General features: G+C 38.3%; 1 protein-coding gene across 1 annotated transcript in view; it reads left to right on the top strand.

The window, feature by feature from the left end:
* Positions 1-2928: 2928 nt before the first annotated feature.
* Positions 2929-22848, top strand: part of LOC128861562 (palmitoleoyl-protein carboxylesterase NOTUM) — a 38535-nt gene continuing 18615 nt past the window's right edge. Inside the window, exon 1 of the mRNA XM_054099793.1 lies at positions 2929-3525. Coding sequence (XP_053955768.1) covers positions 3403-3525 — 123 coding nt within the window. The 5' untranslated portion in view covers positions 2929-3402. The remainder of the gene's footprint in view (positions 3526-22848) is intronic.

Genomic DNA, 22848 nt, shown 5'->3' with positions numbered 1-22848 from the left:
ATGACCATAGTTAGATTTTGGTTCAACGAATTTAAACTTGGGCGGGCGTCCGTTTTTGTTGGGGAGCGACCAGGACGACCGGCAGACGTGGTTACCGCGGCATCATTCAAAAAGTCCACGATTGCTGATCGACGAACGAATGTGCGCGAAGTAACAGCGACCATATGTGTGTCGACTGGAATGGCCGGAAAGATCATGGCGACGATTTCTTGGGATGCGAACGGCGTCAGCCATGGATTTTTTAGAAAAAGAAACAACGATCTCTGGACAATACTACAGTTAATAATTGAACCGCTTTCATAAAAAAATTGAAGGAGACACTGCCAAAAAAAAGCTACTGTTTTACCACGATAACGCACCAGCACATGCATCCGGAGAAATGGTGTCTTCTTTTCTAACACGGGTACTTATTAAACCCCCCTCATGTACATCATTTCCACATCAGAAATTTCGCCGGTAGCTAGCTTTTCTCTGCTAAGCGGCTTTTTGCGCAAATGTATTTATATTCTAATCTTTTTATTTATATTTTTTTCAAAATTTAATGCAAACTCTTGGGGTTTTAAATGCCAAGCAAAACTTAGTCATCTCTGGCGCTATAAGCCGAAAATTAATGATTAAATTAAACTATGAATAAGTTCGTGCGGTTTTTTTCGAAATTTGAAACTTTATTGACGTAAAATGGTTACAAATTTAATATTCAAAATATTGTCCATCGCTTACTACTACTTTTTCCCATCTTTCTGGCAATTCACGGATTCCCTTTGTGAAAAATTCGGTCGGTTTTGCCGCAATCCACGAATCGATCCATTTTTTGACTTCATCGTAATTACGGAAGTGCTGGTCAGCCAGGCCATGTTGCATCGATCGGAAGAGATAGTAATCGGATGGCGCAAGGTCTGGACTATACGGCGGGTGGGGTAGGACATCCCATTTGAGTGTTTCTAAGTATGTTTTGACCACTTGTGCAACATGTGGCCGAGCATTGTCATGTTGCAAAATAACTTTGTCGTGTCTATCGGCGTATTGCGGCCGTTTTTCTCGCAGTGCTCGGCTCAAACGCATCAATTGTCGTCGGTAGACATCCCCCGTAATCGTTTCATTCGGTTTCAGTAGCTCATAATACACAACACCCAGCTGGTCCCACCAGATACACAGCATAACCTTCAGGCCATGAATATTCTGCGCCGACGTCGATGTTGAAGCATGGCCAGGGTATCCATACGTTGCCCGACGTTTTGGATTGTCGTAATGGACCCACTTTTCATCGCCAGTCACAATTCGATGCAAAAAACCCTTTCTTTTGTGCCGTTGAAGCAGTTGTTCGCATGCCATAAAACGGCGTTCAACGTCTCTTGGCTTCAATTCATACGGCACCCAATGGCCTACCTTTCGGATCATTCCCATGGCTTTTAAACGTTTGGAAATGGTTGATTGATCAACTCCCAAAGTTTTTGCAACCTCTTCTTGCGTTTGAGCCGGATCTTGATCGAGCAATTCCTCCAATTCGGTATCCATGAACTTTGGCGGCGCACCCTCGCGTTCTTCGTCTTCCAAGCCAAAATCACCACTTTTAAAGCGTGCAAACCACTTCTGGCACGTTCGCTCAGATAGAGCATGCTCACCATAAACTTCCACCAAGATACGATGACTTTCGGCTGCTTTTTTCTTCATATTAAAATAATGAAGAAGAATTCCCCGCAAAAACACATTATTTGGCACGAAATTCGACATTTTCAAGTGTGGTAAAAATATTGTTGTTTACGCTTCAAATAAAAAACTTATACTGACGTTTGTGCCTTACGACAGTAGCTCTCCAATGAATGTTTGGAAATGTGGATCGATGGAATAATAATCAAGTTACGCCATCTGTTGTAAAACCGCACGAACTTAAAAATAGTCCTATTATATGCATATTATTTTTCGAAAATTGTTTAGTTATTTTAATTTCTTTCTGTTGCCTGGAAAAAATATCAATCAGAATATCCTTTGAAAAGCCGATAACGAGCAGTGAGCAGAAATGAATTGAAATTTTGCAGATGAAACAAGAAAGCCGATAAATGTGCAAAGGGCCTTAGTTTTCATTATTTTGCCGCATTGTCTCATTTACGGCTCATTATTAGTTTTGTTATTGTTTACCATATTCTAAACAAAATTGCCGCTTTATTGCCGCCGCTGCCATTCAGATAGCATACTTAAACACACATACTCACACATACGTATGTACATACATACATGCATACACTTTACACTTTACGCAAACAAATGTAAATAAAAGAGCAAGAGCCAATAAGAATAAAAACCTCTGCAATCATAAGCACATACACGCGCACATACACACACACATACAAGGGACACATAAATTGAAATGCGATAAGAAGAATAGAGCATACCAAATGCGGCCTTCCTTACTTGCCATGCTATCAACTGATAAGACACGCACTTGCAAATAAGTTGTTTGTTGAAGAGAGCGCACCTGTGCTGAGTCAAAAGTGAGAGAGAAAGAGTGAGAGATAGAGAGAGAGAGAGAGCGTGGAATAAAGCTAAGAGAGTGTGTGTTGCTGAATTAATTCAACTAAATGGACGAATCGTGCACAGGCAGTTAACAACCAGCATACGAATATTCGTATTGTTTGTCGCATCCTCAGCTGTGCAGAAGCCTAAGTCGACGCCACAAAATTGGGCCTACTAATACGTGCATACATAGGTACATATATAGACTTATTGTTTGTTGTTGCTCACAATGTTAGTTGTCGGTCAGATCACTCGATTAGCACAAGAAGTAAACAGACAGCGACTGCGCCTGCTGCTGTTGTTGCTGCTGCTGCTGCTACTCCTCTACGGCTAAGCAATTTTACAAGATACAGATACATTTCATAGCCGTGTATCTGCGTTCACCTTCAGCATTCCGCGACGAACGCTCGATGCAAACGGACGTGTATTCCTGCGTTACAAAATTGTCACAAATTGTTGTAAGATTTTGAAACGAGAACGTAAAACGCATTCAAGTGCTTAAACAAAATCGATTTGTTTTACTCTTGCGAGAGAAAAATACATAAATGTCATTAAAATAATGTTATAAAAATAAATAATAAATATTTCCAATTAATTTTGTGGACGAATTAAAAAAACAAAACAAATAAATGTCACTTTGGAAGAAATATATTTGTGTTAAAAGTTTAGCAGCTAAGTGTGAAACGTAATTAATAACGACACTGTGAACAAATGTATGTGTTTTTTTTCTTCGATACACATAAATTTAATCATTACACATACATACCTAAATATATATAACTACATACGCATAAATTTTTAATTAAATTAGAGAAAAAATGTCAAGTGTAAGGAAAGTGTAATTTCTATTTAACAATTGGAATCATTGAATCACAGCAAACTGCCGCGAGTATGGCACAGTCACGTTTTAACAGTAATGAACAAATGTTAACAACAGTTGCAAAAACAACAACGACAACAAGATTTAAAAAAATGTCATCAAGCAGTAATGCCAAACAAAGGAATTATATAAAGGTGAGTTAGCAGAAAAATGCTACTTTTTATTTATTTTATTCTTTTTTAATTATTTAATATATTTATTTATCTATTTTTTGAAGTAAAAACTAGTAAGCAAAACATTTTATTTTTTTGTTGTAAAAATTTAAGTTAAATTTGGTAAGCAAAAACAAACTGTCGGGCAGACTAATACAGATGCTTTAACCAATAACGAAATATTAGGTGCGCAACTAAGTTCTAATAATAATCCTAATAATCCTAGTCCGCAAGAAAAAAATATAACAAAACATAATTACTAAATCAAAATAATTTTAATTCATAAATTTTATTAAAAAAATTATATAAATTAAATTATAAATTTTATTAAAAAAATTACAATATATAAATAAAGAAGTTTAATGAAAGAGTGTTTAGTAGAGGCAAAGTCAAGCCCGATAGATTTGTAAATAGTATTGAATTCGATCAGAATTCTCATGACTGGTGCATTCGTTGCATACAGAGTACTTATAAGGCCAATATGAAAAAAACCTAAATTACGAATGTGGATGGGGTATTACCACCAAAAGTTACAGAAAACTGGGAAATGCATTTTTATCCCCCAACATGAATTTTCATTGGTCGAAAAAACCACTTTGATCAAAAAGTTCCTGAAATATATTCAAAAAATGCAATATACAAGTTCACTCCTCAAAACTAATATTATTGTCTTCAAATTTTGTCTTTGATTATTGTCTTTGATCCCGCTCCCGAAACATTTCTGCAACTCTATTTTCGGTATAGGCATCAGTTCTGTCTTCGATTATTTCCGGCTGTTAGAACGCCTTCCCCCTAGTGGTTTTTTGACACGATCAAACAAAAAAATCACAGATAGCCATATCAGGGCATCCAATTGCTACTGGATGACAGGACTCTTAGTTAAAAATTCACAGGTAATGATGACATTATGCGACGGTGCGTTATCACAGTGAATAACCCACGAGTTGCTTTCCTACAAATCCTTTCTTTTTTTGTGAACCGTTTCACGCCCAACCGTTTCTTCTAACGCCCAAATAAAAATCCTTATTAACTGTCTGACAAAAATTCGTATAATCCAACAAATCAGTGAGCATAGCTTTATTTTCTGACTGGAAACAACGCATTTTTTACGGTCTCTGTTCATTCGGCGCTCGCGACTCAATTGCCTGATGTCTGAATTGCGTCACGTACTCATAAACCTACGTCTACAGATTTGTGCTTTATGAATGGATGCGTTTTATGAATATTGGGTCGGATTCAACCTTGGAAATCATGTCCTTTTTTGCATGAAATTCAGATTATTTGGGATCGACTGTACAGCAACGCGGCGCAAACCCAAATCATTAACTAAAATGCCCTGAAAGGATCCATAAGCAATATTCAAGTCCTCTGCCAGTTCTTTTATGGTTCATTTGCGTTTATTGATAAACTTGTCTTTCACTTTCTTGATTTCATCAGTTATCGATGTCAACGGCGATGGCTACGTTCGTCATCCTCGATGGACTCTCGCAAACCCAAATCATTAACTAAAATACCCTGAAAGGATCCATAAGCAATGTTCAAGTCCTCTGCCAGTTCTTTTATGGTTGATTTGCGTTTATTGATAAACTTGTCTTTCACTTTCTTGATTTCATCAGTTATCGATGTCAACGGCGATGGCTACGTTCGCCATCCTCGATGGACTCTCGATTTCTTTCTAAATAGTTGTTTTCTTTAGAAACTCATTTCTGAGACTATTTTCCTACATTTCCTTTTATTTAATTCATTTTTAACGAGAAATTTAATACAAACTCGTTGTTGCAAATTCAAATCCATTTTTAAAACTATAAAAAATCGAAAATACGTACAGAGGCCGATTTACTCAAGACGGCGTAACTTTTACAAATATCAAGCAATGGTGATAATATTTTGGTAGGGATGTTAATCAGTAAGAGAATTAGAATACGTTTGCTGGTAAACGAGGACAAAACGTAATACCTCCTGTCATCAAACAAACAGTCGACGCTCTCGCGTATCGGCACCCACGCCACTGTTAGCATTTATGATTTCGAGGTTGTAAAAGACTTCGTTTATTTAGGAACCAGCATTAACGCCTATGACAATGTCGGCCTGGAAATCCAACGTAGAATCTCTCTTGCCAACAAGTGCTATTTCGGTCTAAGTAGGCAACTGAGCAGTAAAGTCCTCTCTCGACGAACAAAACTAACACTCTACAAGACTCTCATAATGCCCGTCCTAACGTATGGCGCAGAAGCTTGGACGATGACAACGTCCGATGAAGCGACGCTTAGAGTGTTTGAGAGAAAGATTCTGCGCAAGGTTTTTGGCAACGGCGAATATCGCAGGCGATGAAACGATGAGCTGTTTGAGCTTTACGAAGAAATAGACATAAGGCGCAGCTAATAAAGATCCAGCGGTTACGCTGGCTGGTCATGTCGTCCGAATGGATACTAACGCTCGAACGTGCAGGAAACATTTCCCTTATCTGGGTTCCCGGGCACAGGAGTATAGAGGGAAATGAAATTGGCGACGAGCTTGCTAGGAAGGGGTAGACAGAACCGGTTTCGGTTCTCTCAGACATCGGTGATCGCTTGACCCTTGTTAAAGGGAAACTACACAATTTCTTTCTAAAAAAACAGCGCAAGTCAGATGGAGGTCTGTCTCATCGTGTGCTATTTCGAAAACACTATGGCCTCAATACGATATAAACAGAACGCTTAAGGTGATGGAAATCTCCCGCCATTTCCAAACTCATTGCGGTGTTCACTGGTCACTGGGTGATCGGTACTCATGCGGAGAAGCTTGGAATTCTTTACAACCCCTATTGCAGAAGCTGTGGGGATCCTGCAGAGAAAGAGACTATTGAAGACTTTCTCTGCAAATGTACGGCTCTGGCGGCTAGACGCTTGAGATTCCTTAGCGTGCCCTTTGGGGATGACTTAAAGAAATTCTCCCGCCTAGATCCCTTTTCTCTCCTCCACTACATCAACAGCACTGGATGGCTGTAAAAGGTTTTATCTTCACAAAATTTTTCTTTTCACAGGTAGTGACCCTAATTATGGTATCAAAACGGCACGTAAGTGAAGTGTACCTGGGGTACTCTTGCCATCTTACCTACCTACCTACAGAGAAACCGTCTGTAGACAGAGGCTTTAATAAACATAAGCATATCCCATAAGCGGAAACATTCCTGGGAACGAACCATTTTTTTGCTTTATAGAAAATTCTCTCCCACACACGGACTTTCTCACAAATGGATACTGACACACAAAAAATCTCCCATGAGTGAAAGCGAAGCGGACAATTTCATACATTTTTTAACAAATGTTGCAGATTTTCGTTTTCTTCTGGTTTGAGTGTTTATCGATACTTTTACGATTTTTTGAATTTACTCATACAACGGCATAGTGAAACAATAAGCGACAACGCTTGCTTTAGTTGGTGGGTAAAGAATTGAAATGCTTAGTGCTGATTCCAAGTTCCAAACTTTTTGCAGGTTAAAAAAAATGTCGAAAAATTTACATCATCGTTTCAAACTTATTAATCAGTATTTACGGAAAAAATTCGAGTACGTAGTTTTAAAGGTCATGTAACGTACGATTGAATTTTTCTCTCAAATGGAAGAAAACGCCTAACACTATCACTAAAAAAACTTGTCAAAAATCAACACGTTTTTGGAACTACTTCACATTTACTTTTTACTTTATTCTTTTTCTTACTTTTACCAATGTTCAATGGGCAATTTTATAGCAAACACGGATTTTTTCAAAAAATGTGGTCTAAATCGCTTGAAATTTTAATGGAAATCTAACGATTTTCTTTTTTTACTTTGCACAAGGTTTGGAAGCTGTAATTGCATGGTTATTGTAAACTACAATTTGTAGTTTCATAAATTTAAAATTAAAATTAAATAAGAGAAAAACTTAAAGAATAGTCATTATTTTTGATAAAAATTTAAATTAGCCTGGAGCTCATAACTTGGCAACATACTGCATATGAAGTTTTTAAAGAGGCATCATAAAATAAATTTATAGAAAAAATTAGTACCACAAACAAGTTTTTAGTTGCTTTAAGGGGGCAGCCTGCTTTAGAGGCTTCAAAAAATCGATTTTTTCGTGGATTTTTTGGGAAGGAAAAAAATATTCGATTGAAACGAGACTTTCAGGTTTTATTGTTATATATTTCAACAGTCTTCTCAAATTTTTTCATCAAAATATATGTTATATTATGCCTGGTACAAGCCGAGGCGCCTCGAGTGTGCATTCGTCGTGCGGCGGTCGCAATTTTCATCTGAAACCAAAAACCCAAAAAGTTTTTATTTTGGTATAGTATAGCTTCTAGTTAAACCAAGAAAATTAAACAAAAAGTGAAAAATTCAACATTTTTCGCTAATTAAAAAAACAAATTAATTATTTTGGAAAAACAAACTCACTTTAGATTATTTAAAAATGGGTTAATCATAACTTTCTTAAGGTTTCAACTAGAAGAGTATTTAATTCCGAATACAATCAATGTTATCTCTTTTCGATAGGACGTTTAACTTTTTCCCTATCTTTACCGCCAATTAGGAAAAATCGCAAAAATAAAAAACCGAGAAATCGGACTTCGAGCGATCCGGCCGCTCGTATACCTGCTCGACGCTTGCTCACAATTTCTTCTGTAACACCGAAACTATTTTGAATTTGCTTCTGAAATTTTGAGGGCACATTCTTGGATGGTTTGGGAAGACATTTATGCAAAAAACAAAAAATCAATTTTTTGAAGCCTCTAGAGCAGGCTCCCCCCTTAAAAAAATATATCGCATGGTAGCATGATTCTAACATCTTAGCAGGCTACTGGCTGGTGGTAGCAGATGAAGAGGAATGCCTTCTTTGCGTTGGAAAGATCAGGTGGAGAAGCATTTGGCATCACTTGGTGTGTCCAACTGGCACCAATTAACTTGAAAAAGGAGCGACTGGCGCGCTTTGTTAAAATGACTTAAGAAATCATCGCTTGAGAGTAGAGGCCAGTTCATTTGGGCGTGATTGAAGGCGATCTCGGTATTTGCTGCTGATCTTTTTTTTTATTTCCTCTTTTATTAAACGATTTTTTTTGGATTCCATAAGTACAGACTAGGCACAGATATGTAAAGAATAAACTTGTTGTCCATTGAAAGGCGGATTTACGGTTTAACAGCGGAGGCATGTTTCGAAATATTAATCTTAGGGCTTTCCTTTTGCCAAAGAAATGCGTTCTGCACCTAAGCCGTTTATCCAAATGAATGCTTAGGTATTGAGCTGGATATCACATTGCGGGATTAAGGTAAGATTAAAGTTGATTTGTAGGCAGGTGATTCGCCTTGTGGTAAAGATTACAAGTGAAGATTTATTGTCGTTCAAGTACCAGCTGCATAGCCACTTGTATATTTATTTATGCCGATTTGGAGGATTTGGAGACGAGGATTCTGTGGGATTTGCTGCTGTCGTCATAATAGCATTTTTATTTATGAAATAATGAAAATTTTATATTTTAGTAGCAGCGTAATTTTTCCACTCTTCTACAACATCAACGTACAATATATTTAGAAAGAATTTCATATATTGATTTCATGGAAGACTTTGTGCAACTTTATAATAAAAAATAAAAAAATATTGCACGCATTGGTTCGGTAATTTTTCATTTGTCGTAGTTGGAATTTAATTTTATGACTTTTTAACAAATTTTGGTATACAAAACATGGGTGTTTTCAAAGTTGTTGCTTCAATTATGAAAGCAAAAGCCTTAAGGAGTTACTCTACACTGATGGGGATTTTATTACTGCTACAACAACAACAACAACAGGAAATGCAGCTGCAAAATACAGAAAACCCTGTGCAAATCGGCGCAAGCTGTGCACAGTTATTCGCATACAAACATATTTTAGTACTTCGTTTTTTAAAGATGTGGAGATAATAGCTTGCACTGAACTGAAATAAGAAACACTTTTTGATATGGAAACCCTTTTGTATGCAGATTTTGTATCAATAAAATAAAATTTAATTTTTATTTATCTGTATCGAATCAATTATTGAATAATGCACTGATAAAAACCCTAAATATAGACACAAGTCTCTCTCACAAACAACTTTCAAAATTTTCAAGGGGAAATCTTAATTCCCATTTACCTCGTCTTATCGTTTCTCTTTTTTTTCCTAGCCATATATCCGACATTTATTTTTTTTGTGGGCCATAAATTAGAATTTCGATCACAAATGTGCAATATCCATAACAAATCTATTAAGGCAAACATTCTAATCAACGCTAAAATTGTATACATTTCACCAATGCCCGCCATCTATTCAAAAATCCACACATAAATCATTCCATTGCACCGAAAAAGCACAAAAAGCAGAGCCCATCATTTCTACATACCTCTTCACACACGTCCATTCACAGTAGCCGGAGCGAATACACGGGCGCGCTTACCTACACACAGCGTATCTGGCAATACGGCAGCGTTTGATCTCTGACACCCGCTGTTGACTTGTCAAATTAATAAATTTACCTCCTTTGCATTGAAAGCCAAGTTTAGCGCTTGTCCAACAACAAAAATTTCCATATCAATAAAGTGACGTATGTAGGCATGCCTGTGCATGCATAAGTAAATACATGTACATGAGTGTGTGTGTGTATGTATGCAGCATATGAAGTTAAGAGGAAATTATTTTTCTCTGGAAAACAAATCTTCGTATGCTTGTGGCATCCATTTACATGAAACTTCACAATAAAATACGCTCAAATTCAAATCATGCGGCTTTGGGCCAAATGAAGAAGTAGCGCAAGTCAGAGTGCACGCACGCGCGTTGCCCAACTCTTTGGCAATAAGCCGCCGCCACCTTAGCCGAAAGCAAAAATGAAAAATCATAAACAAAAACAAAAAGAAAAAGAAAACAAAAAAAGTCGTTTAGACGTAAATATCGCAATGGTGCTCGAAAAAAGACAGTTCCTCATCAATTTAAACTGTACCGCCAGCGAGTGGGATGCGACAGCATGTGGCATTTGCGGCGGCGCGATCATAAAATGTAACATTCGCCGCTTGCCTTTGTGGATACTTGTACGTGTGTTTATCGGTATATCTGTGCATTGATCGGTTTTGTTTGTTTGAGTGTGTCGGTTGAGTGCCGTATATAAAAGCCTGGCATATAATCGTTCGCTCGATTGTGGTCGGCACAAATTCTTTGGTCGAAAACGCGTGACAAACGAACAGTAATCCAATATCACCTCATAATTGTAGACTTCAAAAATATCACACAATTGGAATACCTTTTTTATTGCAGAAATAAAAAATTATTACATGTCCTTTAAATGGTTTTGGATGTTAACGAAAACTTAAAGATCAATCGCGGTGAGTTTGTGGTAGTTTAGACGTCAAAAATTGTATCTACTACACAATGCCGCAGATACCTATTTGACAAAAAAACATAGAGAAATATTTAAGACAATGTGGTTAATTTATATAATATTAACTGCACAAGCAATAGTTTACTCAGCCAATTTTTTCGCACATGAATTCGGAATTATTTCAGGAGTTTGGACAAAAATCTAAAAATACCACAAAAAATAGCACAAACCATTTCACGGCCATAAAGCTTACATTAAGCGCAAGAACATCTCCCAAATTATACATTTTAAGCTGACTCCAAACGGCAAAAGGTTTTTATGTCAGGTATTTGCATGGCAGAAATACACTCGGAGGTTTGCCATTGCCTGCCGAGGCGCGATCGCTATTAGAAAAAACTGTTTCTATCGAATTGGTGTTTCATGCACGGCGATTCTAACCTACGCACTCCCGAATGGTAGTCACGCACCAACTCATTCGGCTACGGCGGCCGCCCATTAAGCCCCTAGCGCAATAAATGTGCCAGTAATTGCGAGAACTAACCTAGACTAAGTAGAAAAAACGAATATGTGTAGAAAACTGAGACAAGGTGCTCGTTGATCCCATTTGTCAACTCCACTGTCATGTCTATTTTGAGACCTAAGTGAATCCAACTGTTACTAAAAACAAGCGTGAAAATTTTCAAATGCAAAAATTTCTTAAAACACACCGCTTCAGTAAGATTTTAGCACCACTCAAATCATTACCAAACCACAATGCAACTGCAGTGCACCGGCAACAACATCGTCATCATCCTCATCACAGCAGTTGCTACTGTTTTCAAAGTTAAGATCAATGCACAACACCGCCGCCGCATCTATTGAGAGTTGAGCTAAATAACCCGTGTCCAGACATTGCAGAGCACTCGGCAGCAACACACCGTCCGACACACAGAAACAGAAAGGGAAACACCACAAGCCAGCAGATAGCAGCAGTAATAACAACTACCATAACTAAAGCCAAGTCGAGCATGGCTGAGTCAAACCAAACACACTGTCCGCAACCAGTAAGCCAATGACAAAGGTGAGCCGAGACTAGTTGGTTCAGATCAGATCGCAGCGGTTCGGCGTGGATTGGTTTTTGGACGGCACTTACTACCTGTATACACCAAGGCGCAACAACAAAAACAATAATCCAACAACAAAACAAATTAAAACTAAAAGAAACTGGAGGCCACAAAAAGAAAAAAAAAACCAAAAAAAAAGGAAAAGCACGACGTCAGCGCCGCAGCCAATGAGTTGGTCTGTGAGGTTTGTTGAATCGTTATTTTGCCGGTCGGTCGACCGTTCGCCCGTACGTTTGTCTTTGCCAGTTGCCGTCAAGTGTCGGCAAAAGATCAAAGCAAAATCGGCACGGGCTTAGCGCGCTCAGCAGAGGTGAGCATCGTGCCACAGTCGTAGCCGCAATCGCAGCAGTGATAGTTCAAACAACAAATGAATGTGCGGACAGACGTTGGATGTGCGGACCAAATAGAATGGATGGACGAATGAGTATGTAGACGAACGTTGAAGCGAACAAAGTAAGCAGTTGGGTGACTACTTGGTAATTGCTTTGCCCGGTTGTACCAGTTGCATTCAGCTGATGGACAAACGGACGATTGAATGAACAATCAACAGTAACAGCAGCAATACAAGAGTAGCAGCAAGGAAGAGCAACAACACACGCACATGGAGGCAGCGCAATTGATCTGCCGGTAGAACTTCTCGCCGCTATCACCACCATCACTTCAGTTGGTCTGCTCTGCATTGCCTGTGCTTCATCTACTACTTACGCAAAACTGCTTCCGAATTACCTGTCGCCATCCATCCATACTCCCGTGCGTATGTTCATACCACCATCCGCATGTTTGTGTGGCTACGCGCCGCTTTTATTTCACGTTTTTTATACATTTTGTTTTGCTCGGATCTTTCTTTAGAGGAATCATGCCGACACTACAAATTATATGCTGGCACACACGCCTGTGCTTTGAAAGTACGTGCATATGTCGCTATGTAGTGTCATACATATTTACGCGTACTATGTAGGTACATACATACCCACTCATTTTATTTGGCCACTATTGTTCGCAATGTTAGCAACATATCAACAACCATCGCCTACATATAAGCAATAACGGCGATATCAACAATATCTTTGCATGTTCAGTAGTCGCCGCCGCCGTCACAGTTGTCGTATGGTAATTCCTCTTTGTGTTTGCTTACCCCATTTCTGCTGCCTCTATGCTTTGCGCGATGAAATTAAGCGGCAGCATCAGCAGAGCTCAAGTGCAACTTTTCTTCTTAACTGCCAATCGCCGTTTTTTTCTGCTGTTGCAACCACAACACGCGCCGGCATAATTGCCAAACTAACAACAATAACAGCAGCAGCATTGCAACTTGTTTTTCGCTACAAAGTAGACAACAAACAGGTGCAATTTCCATGCGCACGCTTGTTGTTTTGAAAAATTGCTGCTCGTGTTTTACCAACACGGGCACTTATGCGCATTCAGCTGTGCGCATAAAGCCTAGCGTACCACCTCCCGAGGTAGTGCGCTTTGTAATTTGTTAAATTTTTTTTCTTGTTCGAACCGACACTTGTCTCTTTAATGCCGGCAGTACGCTATTTGCGAGGCCATAATAACCTATTGGTCGCTTAAAGCCTTAATTAAACTATTAGCAAAACATTTAAATTACTTACAGTGCATTTGCATATTTACACTGAATGGTACTTTGTAGGCGGTGCTGATGATAAATTACCTGCGTCGGTGCGGAAGAGGCATCAACTTCTTCGCAATGGGCTTGGAAATTAATTAAAAAAAAAGAAAGAGATATTCCATTGAGTTCACTTATTTTGAGTTAAGTGGCTTTTTTTTTGTGTCGGCAAGCCACTGTTTTGGGCAGCCGCCATTTGCAAACACTCAGTTAAAGTCACGAAGAGTTCCACAATGTTCGATTTCTTTGTTTTAAATTGAAAAGTGTCTACCAAGAACCCGAAAAAAAGTCTTACACTCACAAGAATGATTCGATGTACCAATAATAATAATCGTAATTGGCGCATACAACCCTTGTTGGAAGGTGCGTCTTGCTGTTTTTCCACAAATGGAAGGGCTTACAGTTTTGTGCCGCATTCTTTATGAGGAATTCTTTCATTGCAGAAATACACTCGGAGGTTCGCCATTGCCTCCCGTGGGGTGACCGAAATTAGAAAAAAAATCTCCCAATTTGATGTTTCAAGCGCGAGATTTCGAACATGGGCTCTCCCGAATGGAAGTCACACATCATCTCATTTAGCTACTGCGGTCGCTGTGGATTTAGTCATGTCTTGGTTATTTTTGAAAGTTGCGTAAACTATTTTGTGAAAATGGAAGAAACTAGTTTACTCTTATTGTTATTGTTAGCTTTACTTAAGAAGTCTTTGGGACGCCAATAATCTATTTGCACGAGACATTTCGTAACGCATTAGAAACAAAAACCTTCGCCTTTAACTACAAAGGTTCTGACAGCAATAAACTTCTTCGCGCACAGCTGCTACCAAAAATGTGTAGAGAACAGCTTCAACTTGCTCATGAGCCAGTCTCTCTTTCTAGAAGTGGGAAGGCTATAGTAAAGAATAAAATGTACTAGTTGAATTAAGGAAACATATTTTGCAAAATCAGGCACGCATTGTCAGACTGGAGGTCACCATCACCAAGACGAGGGCTATGAGAGTCAACCGCAATAGATATATGAATAATGGTTGACGTGTGTCCGATGGAATTTGTCGAAAAAGTTCTGCTAACTCGTGATAACGCACGGTAACCGGCAGGGCACATGAAAATGTCAACTGCAGACTAAACAAAACTGGGACCTGACGCACTAAACGGCGAATATTCATGTGTGAAATCTGTTTTTTTTTTTTTGTACGGAAGTGAATTATGATTGGTCTCCAACACCATCACACAGAGGCTACAATCTTTCGCGAACAGATGCCTTCGCATCATCTGTAGAATATTCTGGCCGAACACTGATAGCAACGACGTGACACTGTGAAGAGCAACGAATGAGGAGCCCATCCTATAGTAAATAAAACGCAGAAAAAGGTGGTGGATAGGGCACGCACTTAAAAAACGAGTAAATAGCATCCCAAAAATTGCACTAGACTGAATCCCGCAAGGGAGCAAAGAATACTTGGAGAAGGTCGATGTTGCACGAGGTAGCAGATGCCGAAATCACATGGGATGGCGCAAAAACAATTGCCTAGAACCGTATACAATGAAAGTGTCTTGTGACCCCCTGCTCCAGAGCGGAGTGAGCAAGGAGAAAAATGTAGCTATAGTTAAAGGAAGATGGCTTTCGTCTCTCATGCATACGTCAAGTGCACATATTTGTGAGCTATGAGAAATATGAAGGAAAATATTATTTGCTATATGAATCGCATAAGCCATTTTAAGTTGGCATCCACCATTAGATTTACGTTGGTCAGAAAAGTGGACCCCAGATACCGAAACTTGTCATTGCACAATGCAGGACTGTTGCATAGAAGATGTATAATCGTTTCTTCCTTGACTAAAATACCTTGAAAATACAGGCTTTGCGAAAATATGCATCGCTTAATTGTTCCGCATTGCTAATTTTCTATAAAAAAACAGACTTTAGAATCATGGAACGAAAGTTACTTATGCAAAATTTAATTGAACTGAAATTTAATAAAAAATATAATTATAATGAAGGAGCAATACCTTTATTTATTTATCAATAAGAGATAAAAATAATGCAAAAGTTGTATACTTTGGTTTTTTTACGGGGAAGATTATCTATATTATCGACCCCATGAAAATATTTGTTTGCAGTGAAACTTCTTAGGCGTCGATGGGCATTTTCGTTCCTCGAGAGAGAAAAAATATATAACGTAGAGGAAAAGGAGAGAGAGCTATACCTTATATATATCTTAGATACACTTTAGGCTGATTTTCCTGAGTTATTCCTCGTGGTTGCTGATTTCTAATGAGAAATAACACTGCCTACTTTTTGGCTTTTGCTTGTTGGGGCAAACTTGTAGGCAACATATTTTTGATGCCTACTTTTTAGCGTTATAGGTATATCCATGTTGCCTACTGTTTGGGGCGTGTTTTGGTCCCAATTCTTTTGGGCGTTTGTTTTTTTGTGCCTACTTTTTGGCGCTTATTTCCGTTTCCTGGCTAGTGCTTGTGCATACTATAGAGTGATATCCATTCCGACGTCAGATTTACTGGTATTGCCTTGCGTTTACCTACATCGGTCGACCCTTCTCCGTTTTTTTGTAAATTTTGTCTATTTGTATTCTCTATAAATGTTGTGAATTTATTTAGATATATATTCTTTTTCTCTCTCTTTTTCTCATTCTCTCTCGGGTCTCTCCCTCTTTCTTTGTCTACCTAGAAAGTTTCACTTCTGTTTTGAGTACTATGCTACACGCACTTTTTTGTTTTGTCAAAAAGTACTTACGTTTTACTCTGTTATCGTTTTTTTGAAAATGAGTCTCCCGTCTTCAATTCTGCTTCTTCACCCACTTACACGGGTTATTTTAAAATTTCATAAAATCATAGACAATTGTTTTGGGCTCAAATGTTCTAAGCTATTTGGGGTGTCTTTATCTGGGGTGGCACGCCAATAGACTTCAAGGCATTCAAAAGAAATTTCTTCGATTTGCACTTATATCTTTAAACTTCCTTGGAACCGATTCATTCATACAATGCAAGATGTACATAACTAAATTTAAAATCGTTACAAAGTAGAAGAAGCAGACTTTTACCCCATGAAAGTCCTGTGCACTCCACGCCATGCAATTTACAAACTCGTAGCTGTGTTGCCGGTTAGCGCGGAAAAGCTAGGTTTGTTATTAAACCGCCATTGCGGAGCTGTGGGACCCTTTCAGGACTTTCACACTTTATCTGTAAATTTGCGGACTTGGCAGCTAGATGACTAAAAGTACTCACTGGGTACTCCTTTTTTCGAAAGAATGGGGCAGTGCGCCAACCCAAATCTAATCCAACTTCTCGACTACCTCAACAGCTCTGGTTGGCTGCAGACATCTATTCGCCTATTGGAGGTCTCACAATGGTATCAAAACGACGCTTTAGGTATTTCAACCATTTCACCTACCTACCTATAATTTCACCCTGCTTTGCTTTCGTTATTATGAATGAGACAGTTGACTCGCCTTTGCTCTTTGAGCGTATTCATTTTCACATACCTCAAAAAATCATCGGCGTAAGAATTTATTCTTCCTAGAGCGTTTATGCCTCGAAAGCACCTTTGATTAGAACATTGAATGATTTAACTAGACTTCAAGCACTTTGGCTTTTGAGTTATCGCTGCCTAAGTATATTTTCAAATTATCACTAAATGGGTTTTTTAAATAATTTCAAAATATGTGCACATAATTGCTACTGTTTGTTCTATATAGTCTAGTCTAGTATTTCAAGATTTACTAAATGAATAATTAAATAAATAAAAGAGCATAAATTAGGCTTGAAAAGACATTGCGACCTTTTTTAAACATTTTTTAATCGATGGCGCCCATAAAAAAATATTCATTGCGAGCTGTAATTTTGAAATCAAGCAACTTAAAAAGCAAATAAATTAATTAAAAATAAATTACAAATTGAAAACCGCTTATTAATTCAATTAATTCAACGCACACACACACGCACTCAAGCCCACAGCTCAACTGGCGGTGTTTGCTCGTTGCAATTAATTGCTGCTTCATTTGCATCACATCGCATTTATTAATAAATGCTTATGAATGTGGCGCTAATCACATTCCTCGCAAACACCACCACACTGCACTACCCACTTCAGAGACCGCGAACCTTCAACCCCCGCCCTCCAATTAGCGGCACTTAGATGGCGTGTATGCAAATAGCAACAAGTCTTTCAACAATTTATTGCTTGAATCATTAAAGCCAAGTTAAAATGTCAATCGCTTGCGATTTTATGTGCTGTGATTTGTTTTTGTGTTTTATGTAAGTGTATGCATCTATGTATGTGAGTACGTATTGCGTTGCTATTTTTGTACTAGTTGTACTTGTAGCGACACATGTTCTCATGCGTACGTTTTTTATTATCAATGCGCATGCTTTTTGTTGCTATTACTGTTGCTGCTGGTGATGTTGATGTTGCTGTTGATGTTGTTGCTGGCACTGGCACTGACACTGGCACTTTTATTGTCCACCCATTCAATGTCTGCTTTCTTTCACTCACTCACCAGTCAGCCTACCTAATCTTGTCACCTTTTTTCTTAGCTTGCGGTGTTTACTTTTGTCATGCTTTTTCAGCTTGTCTTTATGTTCAATGAGCATTAAATTGTCACCTCGGTTATTAATTGCCATTTTACACCTGTACTACATCGGCATTAATGCTTTATAGCTCCATTTTTGGTATTCAACTTTGGTTTTTTTTTTTTTTTTAAGTGACAATTTGATATGTTTGAGTGATCGCTAAGTTGTTGAGAGACCTCGATTGGTTCACTGTAAGCCGCAAAAATGTTTTTGAGACAGTCAGATACAGATGTTATTCATGTTTTGCTAGTGTAGCTATACGTACACGTACGACTGTGTAGACAATGAGTGGATGACTAGAAAAAACTATTGGTCGTGGCGGCGTCTCTTTTGAGTAAATGTAAATTAATTGAGTTGTTTTATTTATATGTACATACAGATGTACTTACATATATGTATATCGCTTATATCGAATGTATAGCAGGTGTGTAAGTATGTATATGATTTAATAAAACACACAGGGGGTTTCGAAAGAGACATAGAAAAACTTGACATGAAAGGACGGATAGGCAGGAGGTGGAACAATCTAGCCACTTGCATCACGGAAATCATTTGTACGTACACAGAATGCAGATAAATACACCATATACGAATTGCATCCGACTAATTTGGGTCCCAGAACACAGGGGTACGAACTGGGAACGAAGTAGCGAACGCATTGGCGATAGAGGCTGCGGCCTCGCCTTTAATAAGACCCGATCCCTTACTTGCTATGGGACAACAACCATCAGGGAGAAGTTCAGGAGTGAAGAGTTAGGGCTAAGGAAGGTTTGCTAGCACCAAATTATGTTGCTACGCCATGCAAAATCCCTACTGGGAAGGTACAACCAAAAGAGGTTTAAAAAACTCATAACCCTCCGCAAGGAAAATCTGAGAATGCTCAATGGGTATCCTCACAGCTCAATGCAGATTGCGAAATCATCTGCACATGATCGGGATTTGGTCTATGGACACTTGTCGTTTCGGCGACCAATCTCAGGAGACTCCTATGCACCTTCCGCGGGAATGCAGCGCTATAGCGCGGAGAAGGTTGAGATATCTTGACCAACTGCAGCCAGAAGAAAGGCACATACGCTCTATCCAACCCAGCTCTAATCCGAGTTTAATAGGGGAAGTGGGCTTGGATGAGGTACAATAATGAGTAGATGGCACAAAGTCCATGAGGTCGAAGTGCAAACCAAATAAAAAATCTATCTATATTAATACGCCAGATTCGTACTAGCTGTGCCTAGAAAAGCAAACAAAACTATTGTAGGTATACTGACAGGCCACAATTTGCGAGTGACACACACATAGAAAGATAGGAATTGGAAGCAATGACAACTGCAATGATTTTACAATGACAGAGCGAAACTTTAGCGCACCTTCTATGCGCTTGCCTTGCACTAGTTAGAGCCCGAATGAAATGCATGGGAGCTTTGCAATGTGAGAAAATGGAATGATCTCGGGGTTAAAGCTTCAGAGTTTACTAAGATTTGCAAAACACGCAGACTTCTGACATGTTGTCTACTATAGAGAAATGAAAAGAAATGTAAAGTTCTAGCTCCATCTGGTACCACTAAGGAGCAATATGTCTATATGATCGCTTTCAGCAGATGGCTAGCGGAAAGAAATGCTTTGCGAGAGAGCAGATTGGTGACATCGTGCCGAACAAGATAATCAGCAAAATGATCGAACGCGAGGACAGCTGCAACACGGTAAGGAAATACATCGAGAACATACTACGGAATAAAAAGATCGACCTCGACACAGTGGAACAAAGCGAAGCCGCACAGATAGAGACAAAAGAAGGCGAGCCTATAGCATGAAAGTTGGCTACAAATATGATGAACCCAGACATAGGTGAATAGAATTGATCCTTTATGGATGCCGTTCTGGACCCTCCCGAAGTAATAAAGAAAGTAGTTCGGGAAAAGGTGTCTCCTCAGAACACCAGGCAAAGCGATATTTTTGGCCCATCAACAAAAAAGCTTTTTAAATCAACGCAATTTTTAAGCACTTCAAATACTCACTTTGTTATACCAAAATTTAATGGCCTACAAAACTACGTGCTAAAAGTTATCAAACTTTTAAAATTCTGTTTAAAAAGTTGGTAATTTTCATGAAAATTAAATGAAATTTTCTGAATTCTTTAGTATGTTTTGAAGCTTGGTTCATATGGCCCATGTTAGAGAATGTATTACATTTTTACTTCAAATTTCAATGATAACTCATAAATTCAATGGGAATTCCTCACCAAAATCTTCTTTTTATTTTTTATTTTTTTTTTATATTATTATTAATATTAGTGGTGTCGTGGTGTTAAAAATAGTGTTCATAAAGCTAATAAAGCAATCAAAAACAACTCGAAAATTAAATAAATTTTCACTTAAATCAACTTAATGGTCGTCTCAAGCATTCATAATACATACATTTTTTTTAATTCTGATATTTGCATACATATTTGTGCTTGCACTAGCCTCTTTTTATATTTGATCCAGACTACTTTTGTCGGCATCTTAATCAATTTTTAACCAGCAATTTACTTACATTCATATATGCAAATATATTAAATGTTCACTTGGCGTGCAAATTTCTTATATCAATACCAATCCAAATGAAGAGAAATGCCACATTCCACTTACCATACGTCATTCATTCTTCAAAGGTAAGAGCCTTAAGCTAAACTCCCTCAAACCCTCATGTTAACAGACGTTTCGACGAATTGAACGCTAATTGGTTTATTATTGAACGCATCCGCTGCTGACGATGCCGACGGCAACGACTATTGACTTTGTGTGCAGCCTCTGTGCATTAAAGCAATTAACACGCATTAGCTACACTAAACGAACGAGAAAATAATGAGTAAATGTACAAATTCACGAATGAGTCAAATTAGCAAGTCAACTTGAAAAACAACAAATATGCATTTGACGCCGCTCATACGCCGTGTTGTACCACCACACAAAAAGAGAATGATTATTTAGTTAGAAAAACTAGTGAGAGAGAAAGATAGAGTTGGAGAGAGAGTAAAAGCATAACAAAAGAGCGACAAGGAGAGAGTGTGTGTGCGTGTGTGTGTGTGCGATTCAATGTTTATACGTGTGCTGCTTTTGCATTGATTTGCGCTTGTTTACGTTTCCCCATAGTAGAGGCAGCGAACAACAACATCGCGATCTTTAATTTTGATTATCGAAAACATGCAAGTGGTATGCCGCATATCTAACATGCCGCTGTGGCGCATGGCGGCAAACTTCAAAGAGCATTCGTAACGAGTGGTGTTGAGTGGTGTCACGGTGCTCCCCTCGATAACGCTAACAACAACAACAACGCTACCCATAGTAACAACAACAATGATAATGATGTTAGAATAGTCTACAATAAAGAGAAAAATGTTGACGGTGTTCGATGATTGGTTTTTGTGGCGCTTGAATATCGCTGAATCGCTGCACTTTGATTTGCGTTGTTGTTACTCTGCTGCTTCTGAGCAATTGACGGCGGCAGTAGAAGTACTCATACAAGTGCATATTATTGCACCGCAATTGCAATATGAGTATTAAATGGATTTTACAAATTGAAGTCTCGTCTTTGTAAGGAAATCGCTGACAGAATGATAAATGAATCGCAATGAAGTGGGAAACTGGCTACTGATATTACAAATTATATATAAATACTGGTTATATGTAATATATTAAAAGTTTGTTAACATGTTTGAGGCTACTAAACTCGATAAAAAAGTTAAAATACGACCTTCCGGGAAAATGACTTCAATCGATGCAGAGTTCATTGTTATGTTTGGTTTTTACGCGAAATTTAAGTGCGCTGAATTGTTTTGGTAAATGCTTCGAAAAATTATTATTTTTTTTTTTTTTTTGTAATTGTCTTTTTAGAATACAATTGCGATTGTTAATAAGTGTTACATAAAACTCAATTCCACTCCAAAATCAACAAGTTTCTTAAGCTATTTTAATATATCATCATCATCACCATTGTAAGCTCAACAACCCGGTCCGGGTCTTGGCTTGCTGTAACATTTTTCTCCTGTTCGACTTATCCCACCTTTGAGTTCTCCAGCAACGTATAAGTATGCCAACCAATCAACCAATCAGCGTCTCGATCTACGCCATCTAAGCATTGGAGTTTTGGTCTTCCTTTTTCTCTATTTCTTCTGCACGTACCCAGTAGGATTTTCTTCGGTAGGTATGCTTCGTCTGCCTTTATAACGTGACCATCACCCATTAGACGGTAGAGACCACCGTAGACGATTAAGCTTTATTGTCGTGACAATCCTCCGATTTGTGGTGTTCGTCTTGATGATTGCCACAAAATGGAGAAGCTTTCGGTTATGAGCAGCTTTTCCATGGCATAAATACACTCGGAGGTTTGTCAGTTTCGAAAAAAAATGGCCTATTAATTGATGTTTTGTGCCTGCAATTTCAAATCTGTGCATTGCCAAATGGAAGTCTCGCACCCACACATCCGACTATGGCGGCCACCATTTAATTATTGTACTAAAATTTAATGCGCTTCAAAATGCATACCCAATATTTTTTATCCCTGATTAAAAAGTTTGAAATGTTGATGGCAATTTTTCGTTTTTTTATAAATCTTGTTCAAAATTTGCGACTTTCATTTATCTCAAAAACTACATTGACAATCGCTTGATGTTTGCCGA

The sequence above is a fragment of the Anastrepha ludens genome, chromosome 4 (assembly GCF_028408465.1).
Source record: "Anastrepha ludens isolate Willacy chromosome 4, idAnaLude1.1, whole genome shotgun sequence".
NCBI lineage: Eukaryota > Metazoa > Arthropoda > Insecta > Diptera > Tephritidae > Anastrepha > Anastrepha ludens.
Note: the sequence above shows the minus strand (reverse complement) of the source record. Positions and strands in the feature narration are given on the sequence as shown.